The 27,774-nt window shown below is 48.3% G+C and overlaps 1 protein-coding gene across 5 annotated transcripts in view; it reads right to left on the bottom strand.

Annotated features, from left to right (window-relative positions):
- Positions 1-297: 297 nt before the first annotated feature.
- The window catches only part of SMURF1 (SMAD specific E3 ubiquitin protein ligase 1), a 102,767-nt gene continuing 75,290 nt past the window's right edge, over positions 298-27,774 (bottom strand). The window contains exons 4-19 of one of the 5 annotated variants that reach the window (XM_036824152.1): positions 26,051-26,184; positions 25,829-25,894; positions 24,504-24,579; positions 22,775-23,016; positions 21,965-22,049; positions 21,266-21,343; positions 20,206-20,352; positions 18,948-19,146; positions 17,372-17,475; positions 11,113-11,227; positions 9,778-9,956; positions 8,675-8,812; positions 7,827-7,947; positions 6,686-6,887; positions 5,099-5,183; positions 298-3,589 (exon numbers count right to left, since the gene is read on the bottom strand). In XM_036824152.1, the coding sequence (XP_036680047.1) occupies positions 3,490-3,589; positions 5,099-5,183; positions 6,686-6,887; positions 7,827-7,947; positions 8,675-8,812; positions 9,778-9,956; positions 11,113-11,227; positions 17,372-17,475; positions 18,948-19,146; positions 20,206-20,352; positions 21,266-21,343; positions 21,965-22,049; positions 22,775-23,016; positions 24,504-24,579; positions 25,829-25,894; positions 26,051-26,184 (2,071 nt within the window). In that variant the 3' untranslated portion in view covers positions 298-3,489. The remainder of the gene's footprint in view (positions 3,590-5,098; positions 5,184-6,685; positions 6,888-7,826; positions 7,948-8,674; positions 8,813-9,777; positions 9,957-11,112; positions 11,228-17,371; positions 17,476-18,947; positions 19,147-20,205; positions 20,353-21,265; positions 21,344-21,964; positions 22,050-22,774; positions 23,017-24,503; positions 24,580-25,828; positions 25,895-26,050; positions 26,185-27,774) is intronic. The other 4 variants (XM_036824153.1, XM_036824155.1, XM_036824156.1 and 1 more) reach the window with 4 other exon arrangements.

Genomic DNA, 27,774 nt, shown 5'->3' with positions numbered 1-27,774 from the left:
CTTCCATATCTATCTTGGCTATTGTAAATAATGCTGCTATGAACATGGGGGGGGTGCATGTATCTTTTCAAATTGGTGTTTTGCTTTTTTTCAGGAATATGCCCAGGAGTGGGATTGCTCTATTTTTAGTTTTTTGAGGACCCTCCACTGTTTTCCAAAGTGTTATCAATCTCTCCTACAATTCTAACTGTAAGTTTGCCCCTTTTCTTTAGAAGACCCTTGCCAGACCACTGACTTCCTGTCTTATGGGATGTAAAAAAAAAAAAAAGCTGTTCCACACCAAATAACAGACGCCAAAAATGTAAAGTTGTGAGTTTATTGCATATGTAACAAAATGAACCTGACCGCCGGGGTCCAGCCTGCTGTACAATCACTGTTTGTTTTGTGTTTCCAGCTGGTTCTATAACCACATTAAATAGAACTAGTATTTCTTTAAATACTTTTGATTTTGACATAAAACAGAACATTTAGTGTACAACTTTCACAAAATAAATCAGCAATAAAAACAGTGGGAAGGATAACAAGGATAGCAGCAATACTTAAAAACAAGACGTTACAAAATAAATTAAAAAATACATTATAAAGTGGTTGAGAAACAAAAATAAACAAATTTTTAAAATTCATACTCTGTTTTGGGAAGGCTGCCGTGCGGCACACACCTGGCTGCGGACGGGGGCGGAGGGGCGTTTTCTCGGACAGCTCCGATCGGAGGACCACCTGGCCTGCATTTGGACCACGCGGCCGGGCAAGCTCTGGGGCCGCAGTTCCAGGCGCTTCTCCCTGCGGGTCAGGAGAGCTCCGCTCACTGTCACCCCAGAGCCCCTCCGTTCTCCCCACAGCACTGGCAGAGCGGTGGTTTGCTACATCCCTGAGGGTCGGCTGATGACCGCTGGTGAGGCAAGCCTGGAAGTCGGGCCCTGAAGCATCTGGGCAGAGAGCTGAGGGGACCAGGTGGGTCGCTGGGGTTCCCGAGAAGGGCGACAGATGGGGAGGCTCCCGCAGACCCCAAAACCCACAGCTTGCCACACTATTCTTTGGTGGGGGTGGTCGGAGGGGGGGAGTGTTCCAAAGGCCCAACCCACTGTGGACAGTTACGGTTCCAGGAGCAGTGCCACCGACAGCCCTGTTTGGCAGGAGTGACCTGGAGCTCCGGAAGGTTCTGCTGTGCCAGGCTCCACAACAACCCACGCAGCTGGTGAGGTGCCCGCGTCCCAGTACGAAAGCAGAGACCCAGGCCTTGCGGGCAGGAAAGTCGAGTGTCCCCAGCAGCCCGTGGAGGAGCCAGGACGTGAGCCTCTGGATCTTGCCGAGGTGACACCTGACACGTGAGGGCGGCCTGGGGCCGGCAGGGGCACTGCCCACCCCACCCCCCAGCCCCCGCCATCAGCAGGAAGGCAGCTTTAAAGGAGGCAAATGGCACATTCCTGCTTCCAAGTCTTTCCAACCACTAAGACCCTTGTTTCCTTCCTAACTTACTGCAGATTTTGGCCGACACCACAGGATAACTGGGTGGGACTTCCCCCCTCTGTCTTGAGGGCCTCAGTTCCCGGATGGAAGTCTCCTCCTTGCGGCTTAGGTCCATGTTACAGAGGAGACCTGTCTGGCGGGGGAGAGTGGGGGGTCCTGTCTGTATCATTCATTTCCTCATTCCTCCAGAGGCGGACCCACGGCAGCCAGCTTCCAGGACGCCCAGAAGGTGTCATGGTAAACGAGACACAGGAGAAGCCCAACGGGCGAGGCAGGACCTCGGAAAGACTCAGCCCGCAGTCCAGCCTGGACGTTCTGAACGGATTACATTCTCCTTCTGCAGCCAAGGCATCCTTCCTATTCTAGAACCTCAGCAAGTCACCCAGAAGCACGGCTTTCTCTCGCTCCTGGAACCTCCAGCCAGCGAACTCCGGCCCGCCACTGGCCGCTTCCCGGTCAAGCAGAAGAACCACAGCAAGATGCAGAGGGTAAGTAAGTACGCCTCCAAACCTAGCACCGTCCACAGGTATTAGTAACAAAAAGAACAGACGGGACAGTCGGCCAAAAAGCTCCTTCCAAACCCACCTCAGACCCACAGCTGGATCCCAGCACTGAACTCGGAACCTTACAACAAAACTTCAACAGTGAAATGTCTTGCTAATGAATTACCCTGCACTCGCCCCCCCCCAAACAAAAACCACCACCATACGGGAGAACTTGCTGCCACTGCTGTTTTTCTGCTGAACTTTAACTATCTGAAATCAAACCACTTTGTTAAAATACTATTTGATCTTCTGTGCAAATTGGGAAATAATGGTGGTAGAAATCTAGGGTCAAGGCTTGCTCTGGCCTTGCTCATCATCTGGACAAGGTAAAGGAGCAGCAGTTGTCAGCGTCACCATCAGACGCTGGGGAAACGGGCTGAACGTGTCAGGGTGGAGTGGCCCCTCTCTGCCGTCAGGTTTCCATCCACGACCTGCTGCTTGTCAACGAGTAGCCTGGGGTGGATTTAGGTCACGGAGGTTATCCGTCCTCTCTCTCCCTTTCCGGCTAGTTTGCACCGAGCCAGCAGCTGCGATGCTGGAGTGCTGTTCTACTCGTTTAGTCCTCAGTGCTTTCCGCAGCGTGGCTTCTTAGCGTCCACGTGGCCCAGTCGACGCCCTTCCCGGTGCAGGTGGGAGCAGCAGCCATGGCCTGTGCCTGGCTGTGTGGGTCTGAGGCTGGGCGTGGTCTGCTTGTTTATAAGCGCTCTTATGTGCTGTTTTCGCTGGGAAAATATCTCAAACTGGATAGATAACGTGGCTAAAGGGACTCTTGAGAGGAAAGATCATTTTTCTCTATGCAAAACACATTCTTCAGCCAGGAAACCCTGAAAAGAAATAAATACCCAGGCCTCCAGCACAAGCTGCCCCGATTCCCTTACTTTTCCAAAAGGGAAGCACAGTTTTGACGCCAGCTTCCTGCTGTGGCAGAATTCCAATAAGCACACATTATACGGTTATTGTTCAGTTAGAAATTAATCTGCTACCCAGAGCACGCTGCTAGGATGTGAAATTTGGAATTTGAGCTGCTGAACTTGAAAACCTCAGGTCTGCTTTGAGACAGAAGAGCTAGTCCAGCTACCCGGGCCGAACCCTCAGGCAGCCCCGCTCAGCTCCATAGCTGTGGGTCAAGACTCCTCTAAAGCCCACAGGGCAGTGAGCCTGTCACCAGAAGTGTTACAACCGTAGCAGAATATCCTGTGTGACCGAAGCAGTGCTAAACCGGGCTGCGTTTTATTGGATGGGTGATGGAAGGTGGCGGGGGGAGGGGTTCTGTCAGTCAGGAGGAAGATATGGGTGAGAGCCACCAACTGAAGTCCCCCCGCCCCCCTTGCTCCCCCAACGAGAAGCAGGGGAGACAAGCCTTTCCCTCGGGTGTTCTAGGGTTCCAGGGCCTCAGCCGGCTTCGCGGAGGCGCACAGAGAGCTGTCGCTTGGGGTCTGGTGGCCGTGAGCTAGCGTCTGCTGCCTTGGGCTGCACTTCACTCCACGGCAAACCCACAGGTCTCCTCCACTGCTGTCAGCAGCTTCTCATAGAGCTTCTCGTATGACTCGTAGGGTGGAATGTCGATCCGGTTAAAGCTGGAACGGGACAGAAAGGTGAGAGACTCACTGCTGGTGCAGCCTGGCCTGAGGGCCCGCTCCCAGGACAGGGTCAGGGTCAGGGTCAGGGCCAGGCCACAGCAGAGCCTTTGCGGCCACAAGCACACACATGGTGGGGACAGGGCAGAGAGGACGGGAAAGCGTCTCATCCACCTAGTTCTGGGAGATGGAGGAGAGTTTTCCCCTCCCCTCTTGCTTTTCTGCTTCTTAGGCAAAGATTTTCAGTCAGTCAACACACAGCAAAACAAATCTTATAAGATCTTCCAAGTGAGTATGTACTGGTTAGATTAGGACAAAGCTCTCAACTTGTTTTGTCTGTTGTTTTGGGGAGAAGTTACTTCTCAGACCGGGAACACCACGTTTGCAGAGCACTGCAATCCAGACTGGCTGCAGTCAAATCACCACTAACAATTCACTGCCTGTGTATCTAATCCCCTGTGACTTAGATCTGAGAGCAAAATGGGGCAGTCTGGAGTATTTCCTGCAAAAACAGAAACTATCTCAAAAATAATAAAATGTCAAATCCCTGATAGAGGATTAAACGACCAGGTTAGCATTTCCTCAGGGAAGTTCTTTCCCAAAGCTATGCCCAAAAGACACCTTTTTAGACGATATTACCTCATAACAAATCAAAAAATGCAAGATTCTGACTGAGAGGACATATAGTGCCTCTTGAATTACTAGAGGTTAAGTGATTGAGGATGGCTTTTGTCAAGGAGTCGGGCTAAACGGTGTGGGAGCTTTTCAGGGGGCTTAGCACTGTGGACATTCTTCACGTCCGTTTTACTCTAAGCACTAAAGCATTAGAGGACACAGCCTGCCGGGGCGGGAGCAGCCCCGTGCGTCAGCACGCGCCACCCCGGGACGGCCACGCTGGGCGCAGAACCTGGGCCCGGGCAGGGCACGTCCTCTATCTCAAGGACGTGGAAACCCAGTTTGATGTCGTGGACGGCGTGGGAAACCCACAGCCTTGGTTCCCAACCAGGAACCTCCCATCACATCACCATGCATCCCGGCAACATTTGGAACTGACTCTCGTGAACCAGAGGCGGCTCTCGTCTCAAGAAATGGTTCCCAAAGTGCATGTAAGTGATTTGATTTTAAACCACAAAAGAAATAACCCACTACAGATATTGTTTAAGTGAAAATCAAGGGAGGAAACATTTTTCAATATACAAGGTGCATCTGTCATACGCAGAGTTCTGAGAGGAAGAGACCAATAACTCCAAACTTAAAGCAGCAGTGTTCCCTCCTGACGGTGCACGTGTGCAAACACACACACGCACACAGGTGCAGCAGGACCCAGCGAAGTGACGACTGGAGCCGGGGAGCGGCTCCAACGTCAATCACGTCTCCAGACAAAACTGGGTTCACGAAAGAGCCTCGTGCTGACCCTTACGTGCGTGCTGTCCCACTGCAGAGTCCAAGTAAGAAAACAGCTCAGAAAAGTCACGCATGGAGACAGGCTCCCAGGGCGCTGGTCCTTACCAGGTGTGGGCCTTGGGCAGGTTGTCTGTGTTTGCGTCGATCAGGTGGATGGTGAAGAGCCGCGGCCCTGCGGCGCCTGTAGAGCCTTACAAGACAACATTCTAGTTAACACGCTTCAGAGGCGGAGGCCGGGCCCTTGTCACCACCCCGAGGCCCTGGTGCCCAGGCGGCCGTCCTGCCAGAAGGTCACGGGGCTCACTCGGCCACACGAGCCTCTGCCCGGTTTCAGGATGCACCTACCATGACCATTAAGTGACTAATACCAGACATTTTAGAAAATCACAGGAGCAGGCAGAGCAAAGACGGAGACAGCTCTCCTCTCACACCCGACCGCGAGCCTGCTCCAGGGCGGGTATCTGAAAAGCAAGATCCTTAAATCACCAGTAATTTTTTTTTTTTTTTTTTTAACAGAAATGTCTAGCAAGCAGGATATGGAGTCAGGAAACCTCCCCAGGCAGAGGCCCAGTGGAAAAAGAAAGACACAAATGCTGGGACCAAAGCCCTAGAAGGAGAAGTAACTTCTCTCACTCCAAGAGGAGGAGGAGTCTACAGGGAACGTACACGTGACATCTATCTGCTCTCACTATTAATATGCAAAGTCCCATTTACTAAGTTTTAACATATTAAGATTCTTCACCTTACTCCTGCCGGTTGTCAGGGTTATCGAGTGACAAAACCCCCAAATTTTACAAATCGCAGAGCCCTAGAGAGGCCTTCAAGGACTTTCGCAGTTGGCTGTGCCGACCACGAGCCCCTCCAGGCCCCTCCTGAGGCTCAGAAGCCTCGTGGTGGACAGCCTCCCACCCCCTCCTCCTCCGGCCCCCAGCTCCAGACCCAGTGAGCCAGCGACCCAGCCAGAGCCGGAAGGGACGCGTGAGAGGACGGGGACCTAGCTGGACAGGGGAGCCTCTCAGGCAGGCCCCTTGTACAGATGAGGAAACCAAGGGCCCGGGAGGACCCCTGGAGCTGTGACCCACACGGCAGCAGTGTGCTCTTAGAAACTCAGGACTGCAGTTAGAGAGCTGCTGTCAGAAGATTCGGACATTAACCCACGGTGCATTTCTAAGTGGCTTTCTTTCCCCAAAGCCTTGTTGCTCTTTGTACCCTCCCTCTGTCACCAATTCTGTTGAGGGAGGGAAGCGGAGGCCCCGGCTCCCCTGGGCCTTCCTGGCTCAGATCTTTCCAGGCCCAGCCCTGTGTGGGCACCAGCCGGCCGGCACCCGCCACTGCTGTGTCACGTGGCTCAGAGGCCCTGGGAAAGGTGGTCTGAGGGGGGCGGGGCTCTGTGTGATGGACATGCCCTCCCATGTCTTTCCAGATGTTCTCTTTTAACTTGGGCAAAGGATAGTAGAGCCTCGAGCCCTGGGGGCAGCAGAGAGAAGGGCAACCGAAAGGCCACGGCTCGTGTGGAGGGAAGAGGGTCTCTCCAGCCCCTTGGCCAGGCAGCACCCCTGCAGTGCCGACTGTCTGTCCTGAAAGACCCGACACCATGCCGTCTCCTGGCGACGCCCCAGGACGACCGCCCGCTGCAGTCCGGTCCCCTCCCCGGCCCCGGCCCAGCGCCAGCCCCACCGCCACGTCAGTCACCTTGCAGCGCCTTGAAGCCCTGGAGGGGGACCCGCGTGGAGCCCGTCACGAACTGCAGCAGCCGGGCCCTCCTCTCCTCGTCGAAGGTCTCCACCGCCTGCCAAAACCACCGGACCACGTTGCTGTCGGCCCCGCAGTGCTTCAGCCGCGTGTTGGACTTCCAGTCGTCCAGGTCGATCTTGTCCAGGCCGCCGATGATCAGCTGTGAGGGCGTGAAGGCAGGTCACCTCCCCGACGTACGCACCGACGGGTGCCCAGGCTCCCAGGGCATGGAGAGCGTTACAGACCACGTCCCAACAAACCGGACACGCGTTCAGACGAGTCCACAGACACGCACACGGCGGGCCTGAGGCCCGGGCTCTGTGTCTGCACCTCCGGGCTGGCTGCCACCCCGAGGACGCTGGTGTGGCTACTGAAGTGACGTTTCCTTACCAGCACGTGCGTGTGTGAGTGTGCGTGTGTGAGTGTGCGTGTGTGTGCACTGCACTGGGGAGGAGGGAGGGCCAAAGGACCAGCCAGAACGGCTGCACGGGGCCACCTGTAAAGTGGGGCTGCCTCCGGGGACGCGTGGGGCTTGACGTCTGAGGAGAAGGGAACAGGCGAGGGGCGTGCTTGTTGCTGCGACCCGCTCCAGAGCCATCGCTCCCCCCGGGGAGGCACCTCGGGGCCCAGAGCTCTGGCACCGCCCTGGGGGGCAGAAAGGCCGGGAACAGCCTGAAAGGCAAGGGCTACTTGGCACCAGAAGCGGATGAGGTGCGAGGGAATCGCTTTGTTCACGCCCATGAAGAAGGACCAGAAATGACGGTAATACTTTGTTCTGGGCCTAATAACAGCCAGAATCAAACAAAAGCTGGAGCAGCTGGTCATGATAACTTCCTCCACCGAGGTGACGCCACAGGAGGGGCTTAGGAAGCTGCGCTGCTGGGGAGCTTGCGCAGCGGGACAAGCCGCAGAACGCCTGGAATGATGCCGCCAGGCGGGCACCAGGCCTTGGCATCAGCTGCTCAGGCCTCCCCGACCCCCCACTCGGCCCCCAGCCCCGCCTCTGCTCTCCTGCAGCCCCGGCGGCCCCTGGGCCTGCAGGGATCGGGCAGCCGGGGACCGCCCGTCACGCGCCCCGGCCCCGCAGGCGCTCACGCACCTCCAGCTCCTTCTGGTCAAAAGGCTTCAGTAAGTGTTGAGGGATGAGTTCATTAAACCCCTTCTGAAGAGCCAGGAACTGGGCCTCGATCCCCCTCATAAACCTCCAATTTACATATAACCTGAAAGAAAAATGCACACGTTGGAAGCAGTATCAAATGGTTCGTGAACATCATTTTTTTCTCCATTAGTTGGTTCTGATATCTGCTGAACCCTGCCCACCAGCCTCCCCTAACGGGGAGGAAAACCCCACTGGTGGGCAGTACCCAGCCTAAGAGGTTAAAACTAAATCAGCCCCTCCCTTAGATGTTCTGATTCTTTGCTTGAAATAGCAGTAGGATCTAACCTGACCTGTTACAGGTGCCATAATTTTAAAATATGTTTGAAAAGAAAATACAGGGCACAGTGAGAACTACACACCAGTCTGACAGCCTGAGCACAGACATGCCCATGTGTCTAAATTTCCCATGGAAGACACTAGTCGTTTATTTGCCTCAAGAGGTGGGAAAACAGACTATAAAGAGGTGGACTTCCATCACAGCAAGCTCAAGGAAGCTTCCCCCAAACCTGAGGGAGGCCTACTCCTCCCTCCCGTGGTTACCACCTTCACACCCACAATCAGGCGGTCACTTGAAAGCTACCCCTTGGGCTCTGGGGTCATGAATCCCCCCTTAACGGGTCAACCCTGGAGCCCACCGCTGACCCCGCCGGTTTCTGGAAGTCTCTGCTGCTACCATGACTCTGGTCCAAGCGCTCCGACGACCTAAACGTGGCCCCCCCGGGCCCAGGACAATCCCAGGCCCCGCCAGTCCCAGCGGCGACCCCCAGGTGCCCCAGAGCAGTACCTACCGGACGTATTCCTTCTTGTTCTCCTCTGTGACAGGGACATTCCTGCCGTTGGGTTTCAGTTCATGCTGAAGAATCCTCCCGAAAGCGTTGTGCTCCACACAGAACGTGTGGTCCAGCACGGGGGTGATGTCGTTCTCTCTGGGAAGTTAGGACAGAAGATGATATCACTTAGGCCTTGGCCACCGCGCGGGCGCAGATGGAACATTGAATCAACAATCGTAGGAAGAGGGACTGGCTCCTCCTTGCAGAAGAGCGGTGAAGGTAGTGACACCGCTCTCTGACTTCACGGGGCAGAGCACGCCGACTGCTTTGCACCCTGAGCCTCCGAGCGGACAGGAGGGAAGCACGAAGGGGTAACTGAGTCAGAGGGAAGCCTCGCCAAGAAAATACGCACCCCCTTCCCCAGGCAGCCTTTCCGAGGGCATCAGTTCAAGGAAGCACTTGAAAGTCAGAACCGGCTCCTTCATCTGCCATGTTTCTGGAAACACAGCCTGGGAGGTTGTCTATAGGATGAAGGCCCTGGCCCCCCGCAGACCTGCCTTTCAAGCTGGGACACGTGGAAGGAGGTGGACACAACACGGGACACGATCGAGTCCTCGGCTTGTCCCCCTGTCCCAGAGCCTGGACCTCTCATTCCCGCGAAATCGGTCCTCACGAGGACCCCCCGACACCTACGGTGACCGTGTAACTGTGCCTGTTGCTTTTAAGAGAGTTTTAGGGTAATCCTAAAACAAAGGCACCTAAACATTAGGGTGATTTTGGATACCTTCTTGGCTGGAGACACCCCAGAGTGTCACAAACCAGCCAACCACCAGGCCTGGGGATTAACATTCACAATCATAACTTAATAAGTCAAGGAAACAGCAAAAGAAACTAGTCTTATGATGAGAAACTGGCCAGACATTACGAGGGAAATGTCAATTAAGTATTTTTGTTGAATCTACTTTTATGTTTCTGATAGTCTGTTTCTATTCTCCGATTTCACACCCATCCCCCAAATATATACCCACGTGCACGTGCACACTACACAACACAAAGGGATTTGCGGCACGCTAAGACGGGTGACGATGGATGCATTTTCAGTTAACTGAGTTAGTACTTACAGAATCCACACTAAGCTCTTATGAAGTTCGGGGTCCACCGATTCCAAGTCAGAAAGCTGGATGGGTTTCCCCAGTAGCTGCTTGTAGAAGGGAACTGTGAAACCCCCGTTTATGTAGTGTCCATGGAACACAGCCAGACCCATGATCCGACCCACAAAATGGAAATAAGACAAGTGGTCCTGTAGGGGGCACCAGAGAACATGAATGCGTGAGAAAAATGACCGGCCAAGGCAGATGGGTATCTTGTACTTTCTCCAGGTTTCTTGAATCAGTTACTCACAGGCTGCACTCATGACCAGATGAAAGACGGCTACATAGGAGGTCAAATTTAGCGCATGACTTTTGGAGAGGTCATCTGAACGATACCTTATATTATGCCCTTGGTTCAAACACCTTCTCAGAATTGCTACCTAATTTGTGGGACCCAGTGCAAAATGAAAATGCAGAACCCCTTATTCAAAAGTTGAGAATATCAACATGGTGACGGCAGAGAATCAACCAACCCTGGCCCCTTCTCAGCACAGGGCCCGGTGCTGGCACAGGTTACTCGCCCAGGAGGCCGCCGGCTCCTCCCTCCCACTGCACCACGAGGAAATAAAGGGCAAAAGGTAATCCCCCTTCTTCCTGCCATCCCTCCCCCCATCCCACAAAAAAGGAGAAGAGAAAAAATCCCAAGGGAGTTGAGGCGGAGACACAGAGGAAAATAACTGTGAACGACCCAAGTAAGAGAACCATTCTAAAACCAGCGCTGTTCTGGTTTGTAACCAGGGAACCTCCTGTTTCTACCTTGAGGTTGGAATTATAATCAGATAGTTAGCTCCCATGTTGGTGAAAGGTCCTGTCACATCGACTGCTCGTCAGGGGCCACACGCACGGCGAGGACCGCAGGACGCGGCCCCACGTCAGAGCCCTCCTCTCGCCCGCTGGCCCCCCTCGGGCCAGTTACACACACTCTGCGCCTATTTCCTCATCTCTCGGACAAGCGGCTAAGGGTATCAGCACTGGTGGCCAAAAAGGCCAATTATGGGAATATTCCCATTCCAACTGGGAGGAGGATGGACTGCGTGACCCACTTCTCAGAATGACACCGTCAACAGATACAGCCGTCAAGCCAGAGTTCCCCTGAAACGGCGTACTCACTGATACCAGTCACTGAAGATACGGGATTGAAACCATCCATCTTAATCCAGTTCTCACTCTACCTTGCAATGTTTTATTTACCACAGACTTTGAGTAAGTCTACAATGAATCAACCAAGAATTGAGATTGAAACTGGAAATCCATTTAAGAAATTCTCCAACTAAATCTCTGACCTCTTTATTCATTAATACTTACAGGGTTGATGGAAGAATCGGGATTGATTTGCAACATGTAAATGTTGTCCGTGGAGTATTGGAAGAGTCCATAATACGGATTCAACATCTCATGGCACAATAAGTAAAGCCACTCCCTAGAAACAACAACAACAAGACATTTTAAAACTTCCTAGTTTCAGATCTTAACAAAAGGACTGATTCACCATGCCCTAGAAAGCCAAATTGGTAAGGCTGCCTGGCTCTGAGAGGATGTGATTTGTGCCGATTGGGCAAATAAGCTTAATGAAGTAAAAAAAATTGCTTCTGGTGGTATCAGAAATGGATTTTCTGGCCAAAAGTCCAGTAACTCTGAAGCTGAGAAAGAACTGTGGTTGCCTGGAATCAGTACCAGCTCAGAGGCACAGTGTTCTCTGCAGTCTGTCAGCTTTCTTGCACCCCAACTAAGGTTTTCTCTGCTACTTTGCAGAGATCAAGATCTCAGGTGACGATGTTAACAATGTGGTAAAAACCAACAAAAGTGCAACAAAAAGCTGTACGATCCTACTTTTATGTCAAAAATGCGTGTGCACATACACGAAACAGAAAAAATATATACGCAGAGCATAGAGAAAGATGGGAAGGATTTATACTAACATGTTGACAGTAGGTAACTGGAGAATTTGCATTCTGGGCGTTTTAATTTTTTTTCACTTCTTTCTAGTTTTTAGATTTCTGATGGTATCATGTTATTAATGTTTAAATAAGGAGAAAACATTTCCCAGTCTAGGGAGACAGGGATTATTTAAGAACGACTTTTGCCCTCATAATTTTCTGTCCTGTTGAATTCTTATTTTTTGCCATAAGCGTTTATCACTTTTATAATTTAGAGGACTAGTTTAAAATTTTTAAATGTTAATTCTAAGAGTTTAAAAATCTGGATAGGGTACATAAAATGGATTATTTTCTGAATTCCTTTATGTTTGAATTATTTCATTATTAAAAAAACCCCAAATCAAAACCAATCAAACAAAAAAAGCACTCTGAACAGAACCCGTATGACTCAGCTGCTGTGGCCAGATTGTGATAAGCCCAGGTATGGGGGTCTATACAACACTGTGTGGCCTTTTATTCTTTCTACTCAAAACTCCTTCAAATGGATGAATCTTATTAAGATAGCTGCCCCAAGTTTTACTCTGGAATTTCTTACTCCTTCAAACAGAAAAGACAGAATTGAGAAAATACGAAAAGGATAAGCACAAATGCAAATCATCTGTCCGAGAAAATTGTGAAAATACACACAAAATGATTACACCAACACAAAGTTGTGTATCAAACTCAAAAGAACAGGAAGGAACTACCAGAAGAGATGAGACAGACACCAAATCTTATGAAGCCTCTTTACTAGGAAGGCAGAATTTCCCAACTCTGGTGCTTTGATTTATCGCCAAGTTTTGGAGTTTGGATTTATGAAGAATTGTTTTCATAAATGCCAAGGACCTGCAACTGTCTAGACAGGAAGTGATTAAAATACAAGCAAACATTCTGACCGAGCTGTGGACAAGGTACAGAGCATGAGGTATGTTCTGGAAGTGGTCAGGGAAGAGCTAACTACACAGGCAGAAGAGGGAGAGAGAGGAAAAGGTTCAGAGCCAAACACTGGGGAGATGAGCATAGACTGATTCCCATCGACCAACATAAGGGCCACAGACACACACGTATGTGTAACACACATGTAACTGACATCTCTCCTCAGCCCTACACGACAGGTGTGAGCCACTCAGACACGAGGAAGACTCAGCTGAAACAACGCGAGATCAGGCTGGAGGCAGAAAAGCAGGGCTTCTCAGCTCTTCCCTCTGTAGCATCATGTTAATCAAAGGAGCTACACAAAGACTTGATAACCACGGAAAATGCAGAGGAAAGCGAACTCCTAACCAGACCAAACCTAACCCAGCTGTTCACGTGCGTGCCTAGGAACCTATAACCCCAGCTGTGCACGGGAGCAACCATAAAGTAAAACAGTTCAGGATACTGACTCTTGAGGTATCTCGAGACTATAAAGGAAAACGTAGAGAAGAGAAAATGGAAGTAGTTTGATTTGAATTTAGGACAAATATGAATGAGGAAGTAGGAAGAGTCTCCCTGAAAAGGGGGACGGAAAGCCTAAACCCCTAGTCAGGAAACGGAATTCGTGTTTTCAAGGGCAAACAGAAGTTACATTCGCCAGAAGAAAGATGGGTCCTAGAATCAATATTGAGAAGATCAAGGAAGAAACTTGGAACAACCTGGAAAGGAAAAGCATTTCCCACGGAGAGGCAGTACCAGTGCAAGCGCGCTATCAGGAAAGCCGGGCTTTTCTGCATCCCTCATCCCAGACGGAGTCAAGATCACCTGAGGAGCAGGAGGGGAGATGAAGGAAGACAGCGATGGATAGAGGCTGGAGGAGTGATTCTGTTCTGCGGCCCAAGGGCACATCGTGGCTTTTGTAATTATTTACTTTTGGCTGCTGAAAAAAATCCCAATTCCACCCAGAAACCTGATGAGACCCCCTATAATGCTTCTCAGAACCTAATTTTGCTGGTGCTGACTGCTGCAGCGCTGAGAATCCACTTGAGTTTTCTAAACTGTGAGGGTGCGAGGCTCTCCTGTCCCCTGACCCCCAAGGCCGGGCCGCTGTCACACGTCCGCACAGGAACGAGGCCCCTTGGCGGCATCTACCAGCAGTGTGGTCCCTTGTGCAATGTTATAATTAATGTCTGGACCTCGTCAGGTTGAGGACTCCTTTGCACCGGGGGAGGGGGGCTGGGGGGGGGGGGGGGGCAGGGGACACGTTGCTTTGCTCACATTGTATCCCAAGTACCCAGTCCGCGGTGGAGTCTCAATACTTACTGGTTAATGAATAAATACAGAAAGTACTCCCTCCGAGGGCCCGGGGGTGCACTGGCTCCGGGGGGGGGGGGGGGGGCATGCAGCACAGAGGGAGGCTGTGAGGACCACCCGCATCCGAGCCACAGAGACCGGGTGGGCAGTTCAGCGAGGCGGGAAAGAGCAGCTGGGGGGAGGGGCAACCCGAAATGTTGAACTGTTAGGTCTAAGAGGCTAAATACCCAAGCACAGATGAGAGGCAGCTGGTAAGCAAGTCTGGAGCTGAAGGAGGGGCAAGGAGGGGCGGCCAGGAGGCTCCAGGGCTGCGCTCGGATGCCCGCCAGGTCCAGCGGGAAGGAGGAGGGGGACGCACAGCAGAGGAGCCTGAGAGGGAGATTAGAGGGAAAACAGGTGCCCTGGAAACCAAGTGGCAAAGGTGTTTCGAGAAGCAGGGGGCCACCAACTACATCAAGTCCTGCTGACAGACCAAGACTGAGTCATCATCACTGGGTTTGGTGAGATGCAGATCGGGGGGGGCCTCGACACAAAGGGCTTCAGAGGGCAGAGACATCTGCTCAGAATGTGTTCAAGAGAAAGCGAGGATGTGGGAGCGGGAATTGGGATCACACAACTCTTTTGAGGGGTTTTGCTACAAAGAGAACAGAGGAACAGGGCGATGACTGAGCTATGCATTCTTGAACGCATCTCTGTCTTTCCTGGAGTTTCTAATTGTTTTTCTTTTTCCTGTGCTTTCTTTGCCTTTATTGCCTCCTTTTTTTGAAGCTTCAACAGGAAGGGGATATAGTATCTAGGAAAGGTTTGGGGGGGGGGCATGTTTGTTTCTTTTAAGAAGGGGAGTTGCCATAACACATTTGTATGACCCAAGAGTAAGGGACATTTTGATGAAAAGAAATAGATGTGAAATAACAGGAAAAGCAAAAGGGCCTGCGATGCACTGTGCCAGGGGCGGGGTTGCTCTTATACAGGGACATGCATGCGCCACTGAGGGCCACGGCGGGGAAGTCTGACCATACGAGTACAGACAACGGCAGACTCGATATCTGGTGGTGACGGTGAGGAAAGACCCTTCAGATTGCTTCTGTTTCCTCAGTTAAATAGGAAGCAAAGTCAGCAGCTAAGAGTGAGGATGGGCGGAAGTGACGCCAGAGATCTGAGAAAGAGAACTACGGGGGAACTGAAGTAGGTGCTGGACCCTCCTTGCGGCCGGTGGCTATCGATGCAGAGAAGGGCCAGCAGCATGGAAGTGTGTTCGCCTCCAGCCACATTCAGCTGCTCAGGCAATGCTCAGAGCAGCCGGAGGAGGGGATCTTCAGAGCTGGGGTTTTGCCAGGTAAGCACAGCAAACGGAAAGAGAGGCAAGGAAGTTATGAGGGGGCGTAAGGGAGCCATTATGATGGTGGATTAAGGGTAAGGAGGAAGTGAAGACAGGAGGGGCATGAAAAACAGAAAAAAGGTAGAATCTATGGATGATGGGTGGCCATGGATGGGGTCAAATAAATTAGACGTGCCCAAAGCCAGACCGTTCTCTGACGGTGACTCTGGGTGCTGAGAAGCAGCGAAGCAGTGTCTTCAGAGTTCTGAATGAGAACTGTTTTCCTTCTAGAAGCCTATAAAGAGCTAAACTACCAGTCAAACTGTAGATTATAAGACATTTTCAGACTCAAGATCTTGGAAAATTCCCCTCCCCCACACACACCCCCCTTCTAAGAAAGCTACTTGAGGATATATTCCAGTAACATAATGGAGTAAGCCAAGAAAGAGGAAGTCATAGGACCCATACAACAACGGCTCTAAAGCCAAGAAAGCAGTGAAGTCCCATGAAGACAACTGCAGCAGGTCCAGAGAATCAACAGTCAGTCTGGACAGAGTCTCCACAAGAGAGATACATGGGGCAAAGGGGGTGGGTGAGGATGGCAAAAGGTGAAGTTTGATGGGGCAGCAGAGACAAGACCTGGTTTTAAGAAGAAAGAAGAAGAAGAAATTGTTGGGAAAATTAAAATTTGTTCGAAAGGATAAACTAAATGATAGAACACCACTTAATCCCTCAATGAACAATATTTACATTGTCATAATATAAAACAATGTATTGATTTTTCAACTCCTATAAATAATAGGTAGACAAGCACAAGAGACTGACTTAATTTTGGTGACAGAACAAAATGTAAATCTTCAACCTTGACAATATAAAAGTAATACTACAGATGACAGAATGTAAGAGGTAAGAGGTGGAAGGAATGCTGGAATGCTGAAGGGAAAGTCAGGAGTATTAATATCCTTTTCATATGAAAAAGAGAGGTCAAGAGATAATGCCTCTAGCTGACCATGAAAAAATAATGGTGAAAAAACATTATATAAAGTTACAAAGACAATGATAGAAGAACTAAAAATACTGATATTACAAAACTGAGAAGTGAGGGTATTAAATTAGATCCTCACCACAACCATTACCTGGTCTATCTGCACCTATGACCATACGTCATGAAATCAGTAGATAACATCAGAACTTGATCGAGTTAGTGATCTAGATGATTGGTTATATTAGAAGAAACAGTTAAAAGAGCAAAAGAACAGTTGTCTCAAAGGTGAAAAGAGGTAAGACACGAAACAGAATATAATCATAAAAAGCTACTATCTTTAAAATCATTTGCATGAATTATTTTGACCAAAATCTCATTTTACAAAACTTGTTTGACACAAATGCAACATATATGCCTTCCTCCCACCCCTGAAAATCCTGTAGTGAGAGAAGCAAGGCTGCCTCCGTATTAACTTCGGGCTCAGTCAGGCCACATGGAGAAGGGAGTAAGGGTAGAAGTTTAATAATTCATACTTTCAGGGCTTCCCTGGTGGCGCAGTGGTTGAGAATCTGCCTGCCGATGCAGAGGACGTGGGTTCGAGCCCTGGTCTGGGAAGATCCCACATGCCGCGGAGCGACTAGGCCCGTGAGCCACAATTGCTGAGCCTGCGCGTCTGGAGCCTGTGCTCCGCAACAAGAGAGGCCGCGACAGTGAGAGGCCCGCGCACCGCGATGAAGAGTGGCCCCCGCTTGCCACAACTAGAGAAAGCCCTCGCACAGAAACGAAGACCCAACACAGCCATAAATAAATAAATAAATAAATAAATAAATAAATAAATAAATAAAATTTTAAAAAATAATAATAATAATAATTCATACTTTCTAAGAAGGAAAGTGGTGGTGAAGCGCAAGCGCGTTCTGATGGGTCATGGTGAGATGCTAGCGTGCACACGCTCTTAGGAATTCTTTTTCTAAGGACGCTCTCTGATGGCAACACCTGAAGTCCTGACTGCTCCAAGACCAGCACCAGAAAGGGGCAAATGACTTCTCTGCAAATATTTGCTCACAGGTGCACTCAAATCCATGCAGCAGGGAGGGGGTTACACGAGCCTCTCACCTCGCCACCCCGCCATAGTCCAAACCTTCTTCTCCTCGGAATTTCACCATCAGTCGCTTTTTCAAGTCTTTTGGTCGCATCTTCATTATCTGGCGATAAGACTCCTGCACATCAAAATTACAGTTTCAGAGAGAAGAACTTATTTTTAAAGTTATGAAATGATGAAAGGTTATTTATAATGGAGCTCGATTACAAATAAGCATCTGAGCTTATTTTTAAGCCTTTGAATCTGATTTTTGTCTGGTTCCTATTGAGAATGTTTATTTGGCATCTAGGACATTGCTGCTTCCTTCACTTTTTCTCCCTCGGAAACAGCAAAGCACATGGCAGGTGATACTGTACCTAAAGGAAACACATTTATTCTCAGCGCAATCATGACTTAAGAGTTAAACATCCTCGCTAGGGTTGATTTTCTCTACCCAAAGTAATTCCAAAGTGTCCTATAAATAATTGATATATTTTAACCAAAATGAAGACATCACAAGAGAGTCTGAATACTAAAAGAATTCTGAGCCTGATTTTACATCTGAAGTCAAAAATCACACTTTCCCACGGAGTCAAAAAAAACCAAGGAGGGTTTAAGTAAGACATAAAGCAGCTTACCAGACACAGAAAACATGTGGTCAGCCTAATAGTCCCTCAGATTCAGCATCTGGAGTGGAACCAGCTAAATGTCTGTAGGTATTTTCAGTGAAAAGGCACTTAAGGATCTTTTCTTGCTTTAAATTTAATGTAATTCAAAAGCTGGATCCCAAGAGGCAAGAGGACGCTGAGTGGAGACGATCTGGTAGCAGCACGTCAAGAATTCAGCTCTTTTCTATCCCCGACAAACATTTACGATGCTCAGTGGACAAAATCAGGCACTTCGGCTGATCCACTCATCTGGCTGTGCCCCAGCCTCCAGCACGGCCCTGGGCGCTTTGGTGAGAAGGTGCTGAGCTGCCCGCAGGGGCGGTTCCCTCCGCGGCCCCCTCAGCTGCTGTGGCCCAGTGAGAATGCGTGTCTCGTTTGATCATTTCTGCCAAGGATTCCACAAAGGCCCAAACACAGCTGAGATTCTACTCATGATCGTGGGCCTGAGAAACGGGCCCTGCCTACCAAAGGCCCTGCCCGTTTAGGGACCCTGATCCCGCAGGGGAGCTGGACAAAGGCCAGAACCCTGCCCGGAACCATCAGTTCTTCCTCCTTCCAGAAGGGACAACAGGGAGGCCGCTTTGCTTCTCTGAGGAGGCAACGCCACGAGGGGAATTGCGTGCAAGGCTGCAGCGGAAGGAATGCTTGATTCTAGGAAACCGTGCAGATGGCAGGAAATAGAATCTGTACAACGTGGGCGCAGGGATTTACAATATTATTTAGTACTAGTTTCTGTACAGATCTCTACATTTTCCCTCAGAAGTCATTGATTTTTAAACCTTTACCACAGGAGGAAATACAGTTCCCTCTCTCACCTTGGGCTTTGGCCCTGATAAAGCTCTGCATTTCACCGAGCAATAAAATCAATCTCCGAAACACCAAACAGAAAGCAGAACTCACTGTCTACTGACAGGGAGGAAGATTCTGTGCCCGAACCCCGTACCTCAAATATTTCCTCTCTGGATACTTCGATGCGGCAGTGACCAGCTTGGGGTTGCTGAAGGGAGAGTTCGTGTCTGAGGACCTTCAGTTTCTGGACTAAATCTCTCTCATATCTCTGGGCGGGAAGCTCCTCGTCTTCCACGGAGCCCTCACTGGGCAGTGGCAGCGGCTGGCTGGGCTCCTTTAGTTGGCACTGGTGACTGGAGAAGAACAGAAGCATCGAGGTCGCCCCAAGAGCAGCGGCCAAGGTTGCTGCCAGCAGTGTGCCCACACAAAAGGGACTGAGAGGGGAAGTCATTTCACCAAACTGCTAGTCAAACTTTCTTACGGAAAGACTGCTGGTGGCCACCCTCAGACTAAATAGATGTCTAGGATTCAGTAAAGGAGACCCTCCATCTCCGTATCTCATACATTATCGTTGCCATAAGTAAAAACAGAAACTGCTAGCATTCATCGTGCATCTAGTGCGTATCTGTGAGCCTGACCAACGCGCTATTAGATGTGCCTTGGGGGTGAGAATTAAATGGAGTTGACGAGAGCACTTTCAAAGCAGATGACCGTGGAGGGGGGCAAAGTGCACAGGAGCAAACAAGTGAAATCCAGTGGTAACTACTCCTCCTGCTCATAACCAAGGGATTTCTAAGCCCACTCATCGAAAGCAGAAGTCCAGAGGCCTTTTGGACAGAAGGACTAGGGCCAGTAGAGGAACACAGTGGCATCCGTCCTGTTCAAGTTTTGCCAGTGGTGTCAGCTGTCAATGACAAGTGCCCCGGGGGCTCTCATGTTCTGAGGACACAGCAAACCTGGAACGTGGAGTGTGGGATCCAAGGTTATAGCCAGGTCCACGGCCCCCGGGAATGATGGCCCGGGAAGAGGTTCCAGCAAGCCGTGTTCTGGGCCAGCCCTCCCAGACAGTGGTGAGCGGGCACCAGGGAAAAGCCTCACTTCACTGCTTCTCTAAGGCCACGTATCTCATCAGAATGCTGCCCACGGAAGCTTCGTGAGTGAAGCTGCCCCATACTGCCAGCTCAGGGGATTTTATTTAGGCTGCAAGCTAGAGCAGGGTGACAACAACACAGGACTTCAGTACTGCTCACAGCGCCTTGAGAGTTTAAAACGCAATTGTCCACCAAATATTTATCATATTTTGCTCACGCTTATTCTCTGCTAACCAACAATGCAATCAAGAAATGAAGAAGAAAGGTAGTAGAAAACATGAAATTTTAACAAGGTCAACAAAGATTTGGTAAAAGTCTTACTTCATGATGTGGTGTAACCTCGGGTCTGTAAACTGGGTTGTTCGGTTATTATGATCTACAAAATATATTCTCCCGGAAACGGTACTTCGGACTTCCCAGCCGGGTGGCAGCGGTCCAAGTTCATCACAGTTCACGCTGTTAAGGTCTCTACCAAAACGGAAGATACAGAGAGGTTTGTCCATCTGTGTGTGGAGGCCTAAGACCAAAACTTCCATGAGAGAACCTGGGGGCGTCCCCTTATCCAGCGGCTGTGTCCCGGTCCTGCTAAGAGGGGCAGTCACGGTGCTGCTTACGCCAGACTTGCACTGAGCCCAGGCCTCTGTGCCGCAAGTGGCGGCACAGTCCCGCGGATAAACCGCAACCCTCAGAGCCCGTGACCATGATAGGGAATGTGGTCTGCCCAGGGAATACCATTCCTTCCATGAAGGAGGGCCAGAATAGTAGGAAATATCTGAAGGCTGCTGGAAAACTCTGGATTCACAATTAAATGCTCAAGGTCAGAAAGGTTTCTGCATGGAAAAGCTCCCAAACAGTACAAGTTTTTTCAAGCTGATGGGGATGTATGAACATGCATTCGAAATCTTCCAATTCTAGACAGCTGCGCTGGGAAGAGGCCGTCTCATTTTTGAGTTGGCTTTGTCAATAAGCAAGTCTTCCTAATTCTAACCTCTTGATTCATTATTTCAGTACACTCCACAGTCATCTGGGAGCACAGCATTACTGACCAAGATGCTTCCTAATGAGGACCAAAGCCTGACATTCCTTCCAGTGAGTACTAACGAGACGCCTCATTCATTTGCAGGTAATATTTCCATTCTAGTTACAGATACTGAATTGTAAATTCAACATAGATTTGGAAAATCAAAGACAAGAAGCTTGTTCTCAGATGAAACAAATTATGAATAAAAAGGAAATGAGCATTACTAAAAATGTCATTAGGAAGTAATGCTATTCTGAAACAAAAGAAAAAATTTTTTAAAGAAAAAAGGAAAGCAAAGCAAAGAGAAAAAAGAAACTTAACTCCATTATGGGGTGGGGGTGGGGCAGGGGTCTCTCTGACCTGGGCTCGGATGTATGGCCTTGTAGAAGGAATTCGTATAGAAAAGCTTCATCTCCCCCAGGAATGGTCCCCAAGGGACTGAGGCAATAGGGACAGTAAAGTAGAAGAGAGAAAGGGTAATAGCGTCTTTATATTTCCTTTTTAACTTTTTATTATGGAAAATTTTAAGCATATAAAAAAAAATAGAGACCATAATGAATAACCAACTCTAACAATTACCAGCTTATCGCCAACCTGTTTCCAATGCTCCCCTATTCGCTTCCCCACCCCGATTATTTAAAGCATCACATCAGACATCATATCATTTCGCTCAGCAATATTTTTAGTTTAGAATGAGAGCAACACATCTTTAAGGGTTTATCGGTTTTTCAAGTAAGTGCATTTGATTTAATCTAGGGGTGAGGGGCTTTTGCAGTTACGTGATCTAATTTCAAGATCCAGGATTGCTTTCTCAAGGGCCCCCTTGCATTACGGCAGCTGCTGATGTAGCAGCTGGAGAGTCGGGTGGGGTGGCATCAGAGCGGGGACCGTCCCCCAGAACGCCTGAGTCCAGGACCCCTGTTACATATCCCTCTGTGCTGCTGCTCTTCCACGTTTACATCTTCACACCAAAGGGGCTCTATCACCCACAGTCCGGGGTGGGGGGTCCAGGTGACTGCTGGAAAATGGCCTTGATGGTGAGAATTTTAGGAAACTTACCTGGGTATCCTGGGGTCGTGCCACGTGCTAACTCCAGTCTGCGTGTGCAGGAAGTAAACCTGACCCTGCACCGTTGTTCTCTGCTCTGCATGCGAAAGTGGGGGATACGGTAGTTACATTCAATTCCAGAGAGAGTTTTCAACCAATCCTGTAAGCACAGAGTCCCAGCTTCCCTCCAACAGTCTTTAAAAGCACCGAGAGAAGGGTTTGAAGGGCAGCAGTTAACTTCTGCCTGGCATCTGGGAGTCACAAGTCCTGGGTCAATGTGTAGGTGTACCTTACTTCTCTTGTTCACACCTGGAGAGGCGGCCACACCCCTGGACCTGCCACCTTGGGACTGACCCTACCTTGACCTCTGTCCCCTGCATTAGCTCTTACTTCCGGTCTGATCTGCCACATCTACGTGGATTCCTTCTGCATTTAGGTGCTCCCTCTGTGGTTGTCAAAAGATCCCATCCTTTCACTCGTACCCAAAGCCGTCCTTCCCAAGTTCAAATCCCAGGGCACTACAAATACCCCCATCCAGGCCCCTGCCCCACTCCTCTCGGTTTTCTTTGATATTCATTTGCCTAAAATCTTCACACAACTGCTACACTGGGAGATTGGAGCAACTGCGGACAAATTCATGACGAGCAAGATTTGTCAACCATCTCGGGTTATTTTTCTTTACACTGACACAACCATCGTGGGGCACACCTCTGCAAACATCAGCACTTCTGGCAGGTACGAGTCACTAAAAAAGGCTTAAAACATTAAAGCTGTCTGAAACATCACCAATCGCTCTCGGGACGGCGGGGTGGATGCTCTCACCGTAGCCTTCGGGCAGTTCCGGGGACTGGTGGCCGTGAGGTCGGTTCTGCGGCGTCTGGAGTGACCCTCGGACCTCAGGACTTCGCAGTCGCTGGGCCTGAAGTCTTTGATCCTGACTTGGGGATTCCACAGACCTGCAGCCACCCCCGCCAGCAGCAGCCCCAGTGCCATCTGTGTAAGGGGCTGGTTCCTCCATGAAGCAGCTGAGTGGCCTTCCAGGCCCTGAGTCTTCATACGCAGTTCTAGAAGGGGAAGACCACAGCCCACATCACAACACCGGCTGAAGACCGGGAAGCACCCGAAAGTTCCATGCCACGCTCTCACTTCCATTTGTTTTGCTTTTCTTGAGCAGTATATTGATAGAATGTCCCCAGTGCTTAGTTTCATATAATTCGTCCTGTCCTATTTAATTGGAAAGCCAGACTTTTTCATGAGGAACCAGTGACCAAAGGGAGCCATGTGTAAAGTGCCACTGAGGCCACTCGTAGGATTTCATCCTCAGGCAGAGCCGAATGGCTGGAAAAAACCAACCTTGTACTATAAGGAGCTCAGAAAATGAGATTTCAGTTTTCTTGACTCAGAATCATATCCAAACATTCCATTTTCCTTGTCATTTTATTCTATAATAGAACTCCTGGTTACATAAAATACCACAATGACTTTAAAAGTGACTTTTAACATAAATCTTGATCCCCTGAACAACTGTGAAGACAATTTACCTTAATAGGCTATCTTCCCTTATAAGCAAGTACTTCTGAAAAACGTTCTACGTTGAAAAAGTGCAAAGAGACACACAAATTGAGAGACTAGTTCAGTGAATGCCCTGGACTCATCACCCAGCTCCAGTGATTGTCTCGTGGCCACGCGCCCAACTCCTCCCCCCTGAGCTGGATTATTCTGAAACCAATCCCAACATTTTACCATTTCATCCTTAAATATTTCGGCACAGACCTCTGGAAGATAGGCCTTTTACCATTATCATGACCCCAAAAATGTACATTAATTTTTTTAATATCATCAAATACCAGTGTTCAAATTTCTCCAGTCAACTGTCTCATTAATCAGGATCCAAACGAGGTCCACACACCACATTTAATAGGTATGTCTCTTAAATCTCTTTTATTAACTTATAGGTTCTCTTCCTTCCTTTTTAGTTATTTTTCTTGCAGTGTATTTGTTGAAGACACCAGGTTGTCTGCTATACTCTACAGGGTACCCCCCCCCTGGATGGAGCTTATCCCCGGGGCTGTGTAACCCATTCCCGTCCCCTGGACCTCCAAGATGTAAGTTCATGTCAGATTATCTCTCTTTCATGATGTTGTCAGCAACTATTAATGACATTAATAGTTAACTCATTGGGGAATTGAAAAATTGTGATAGTGACCAATGAGAATTTTTGAGGGTGTTTTTCGGTTTTTGGTTTTTTTAGAATTTATTTCTCCCTGTATCATTACGAACTCAATGGATTGCTTCAATCCACTGCAGTTATAATTCTTTACTGATGCTTTTTGGCCAGCGGGAACCTCTGTAAATTGGATCCTGAGCCTTTGGGGCACTACCCCACTAGTTTTGACAGCTTCCTTTACAAACGAGGAAACTGGATCTCAGTGTTATCCCAAGACTGCACCTCAAGTATGCAACGCAGTGAAAAGGTGTGAAGGAAACTTTCATACAGTGCGAGAGCCTGGGCAGCAGAGAACTCAGTGGCCATCGCTGCAGTGATACGTACCCTTCATTTTCTAACAGCCCTCTGCAGTCTACCACGGACCCTCCAGTGCCTATTCTGTCTCGTGTCTGTAAACTGACTAAAAAGAAAAGAAGATCCTGCATTAAAATCCAGTGGTATTTTATACAACTGTAACACAGTGAGCCATTGCAAATGTGTAATTTATGTACGATATTATTTTAAAAAGCGAGGCATATGTCTACACGTACACACATACATTCCTATGCTCTCAAGTATGAAGCATCTCACTCATTGGCTGCACAGAACGCATGCCCCTTGGAACACTCCTTGGAAACGTGGAGCAGAAAGAGATGTTGTGTTATCTGTGCTCTTCATCAAAATAACGGAACACAATATTCACTTCCTCCAAGGTAACTTATATTTTAAGAAGGTTTTGACTTATGTTTAAAAAGGACACAGAGAGCACTGTCAGTAGGTACAAGGTCTGGATGCACCTACGTGTCGATTCTCTGTCCCTATTATGAACAACAAAGACACTTACGAAGCTGCTTCCAGTTACTCATTTTCCCCCGGCACATCCCTCCACAAAGAAAAGAAGAAATCACAAATAGAAAGGCAGTAAGTGAGAACTCTGTCATGACAGGAGTTTTCAGGATGGACACTCACTGGCCGTTTATCTTGGGTCAGGTCTACACAAGACAATACCTAAAAGATTTGGGGCCATAAGTCACTCTGGTGTACTGCTGAGATACTGTTTTCTTTGATTGCTTGCAATGCATACAGTCAATATTTGGGTTACCCTGAAACGCTAATAAAAATGGGATGGATAACAGGATGAGCTACTTAACAGATAAACTACTTCCAATGGAATACCTCCAGTCAACACTTTATGACATGAGCACATTTTATTTCTTCATTCTAAATAAGTCAATCCTCTGTAAAATCATATTACATGGAAGTCTTCAGAAATTCTCTTTGCCTTTTATATATATGATGGGTCCTCCTGAAGAAACTATTTCTTAACTCTTGCATATGTGGCCACCATTTTTATCATCTGCACTTGGATAATATGACAAATTGTCCACTCATGTGATGATTAAAATTACATTAAAAATTATAACCCTACATCTTTTTGTACCTTAGTCATTTTAACTCCACCTTGAATGACAGAATGAAGGGAATTAGATAAAATAATAAAAACCACATAAGATGAAATTTTTTAGTCCTGGAGAGATGGCCCCCGGATGGGGCCTGTCCTTCGAAGTATGTCACCATCGGTCAGTGCCTTTATGTGTTTTCTCAGTGATGAAGAGCTGAAGGTTAAGTCTGTAAAAGTTATCTCTTTATACAGATGAGAAAGTTCTTACCCACTATTTGGCCACGAACTGCATCAGTATCTGAGGGGTTTAGTTTGCATAGATCCAAACGCTGGTCTGCAAACAAACAATTCAAAACTTAACCCAGGGAAATGTTAACTAGAGAGGAAGGCAGGAATTCTGTATTCAGTATTCAAAAAAATAAAATAAAAAATGATGCCCCATAAGCCTTCTTCAGTTGCATTAAGAGGCAGAAAAGCGTTGGGTTCTTACATCCAGTATCTTTTAATCTGCTGATGGCATTGGAGAGCAGCCGCACGCACCCCAGGAAGCCAGCTCCCTGCTTCTTGTGAATTTTCTTGTGGTTCCACACGCTGATGGTTATAGAATCCGTTTTCCCAACGTATCTGAAACCAACATGCAAACTCATTTTTAATTGTATTTCTCAATTGCGATAGCCCATTGAGATTTTATCTGATTGACTGGTTAGTCCAGAAGAATCCTTTTAAAATAATGTTGGCTCTATATCCACAGCTAACAGGTGCATAATAAGTATATATCTACTAACTTCAATGGGCTGGGAGAGGACTACATCCGGTTATGTAAGAAACACATGTAGACAACCACATAATGATAATAATCTTATAACAGAAATTTATTATATTTTTATAGTTCCAGAGGATAATGGCAGGATTCAAAATTCCCACCAGGACTTCCCTGGCGGTCCAGTGGTTAAGACTCTGCACTTCCACTGCAGGGGCACCAGTTCGATCCCTGGTCGGTGAACTAATAAGATCCTGCATACTGCATGGTGTGGCCAAAAACAAAAACAAAAACAAAACCCCACCAATTAGGCTTAATAGAGAATACTAATTTGCACCAAAGGACTACTTACAAACCCTCCATCCATCCAAAGTACACAAAAGGGCACTAACTCAGACAGGAAACCTGCCACTTTCTCTCGGTGTAGGTCAACCACAGAAGGGAGCTTTCAGGACATGGACTGACAACCACTTTCCAGACTACTTCCGGTGCCACAGTGTAACTGCAAATGAGCCTCAGGATCCAACTACTAAAAATCCCACTCAAACCCAGTTCAATTTGTGTTAGTAAAAAGCCAATAATCACTCAGCATTACTTGGACAAAAATTTCTTAGCAGGGACATGAAAACATAGGTGCCTACAAAATAGATTTTCAATCCATTTAACAAATGAATATAAGAAATTGTCTGGGGGCTTCCCTGGTGGCGCAGTGGTTGAGAATCTGCCTGCCAATGCAGGGCACACGGGTTCGAGCCCTGGTCTGGGAGGATCCCGCATGCCGCGGAGCAGCTAGGCCCATGAGCCACAGCTACTGAGCCTGCGCGTCTGGAGCCTGTGCTCCGCAACAACAGAGGCCACGATGGTGAGAGGCCCGCGCACCGCGATGAAGAGTAGCCTCCACTTGCCGCAACTAGAGAAAGCCCTCACACAGAAACGAAGACCCAACACAGCCATAAATAAAATAAATAAATAATTTAAAAAAAAAAAAAAAGAAAGAAATTGTCTGATGGTGTGTGGGCTTATATACCTCCAGTCATACCAAACTTTATTTTCTCTTGCAGAAAATATATTTGAAATAAAAAGCAAAATTTTTAAAAAATCAACAGAAATATATATATATTATATATTTGTATCATAAATATGTAAAATAATAATAATGTATTTCAAATAATGCATTTTACAACCATGTTCAGGGTTTTGCTGAAAAAAACAGTAGCATATAGAGGACCTGAACTATGGCCCTTTTTTCCTGTTAGTATGGCCAGGAGATTGAAAGTTTGAAGACCACAGTTACAGAAGCAAACCATTAAAATGTACGAAAATGTCAAACACAAGAACTTCCAAGTATATGAATTCTAAAAGTAGGCAGTATGTATTTGTTTGGCCATCCACGTTTGTTATCAGTAAGAAGTTTAATAATCTCTTTTTTAAAAAAAAAAAAAAATTAAATGCTT

The sequence above is a fragment of the Balaenoptera musculus genome, chromosome 15 (assembly GCF_009873245.2).
Source record: "Balaenoptera musculus isolate JJ_BM4_2016_0621 chromosome 15, mBalMus1.pri.v3, whole genome shotgun sequence".
NCBI lineage: Eukaryota > Metazoa > Chordata > Mammalia > Artiodactyla > Balaenopteridae > Balaenoptera > Balaenoptera musculus.
Note: the sequence above shows the minus strand (reverse complement) of the source record. Positions and strands in the feature narration are given on the sequence as shown.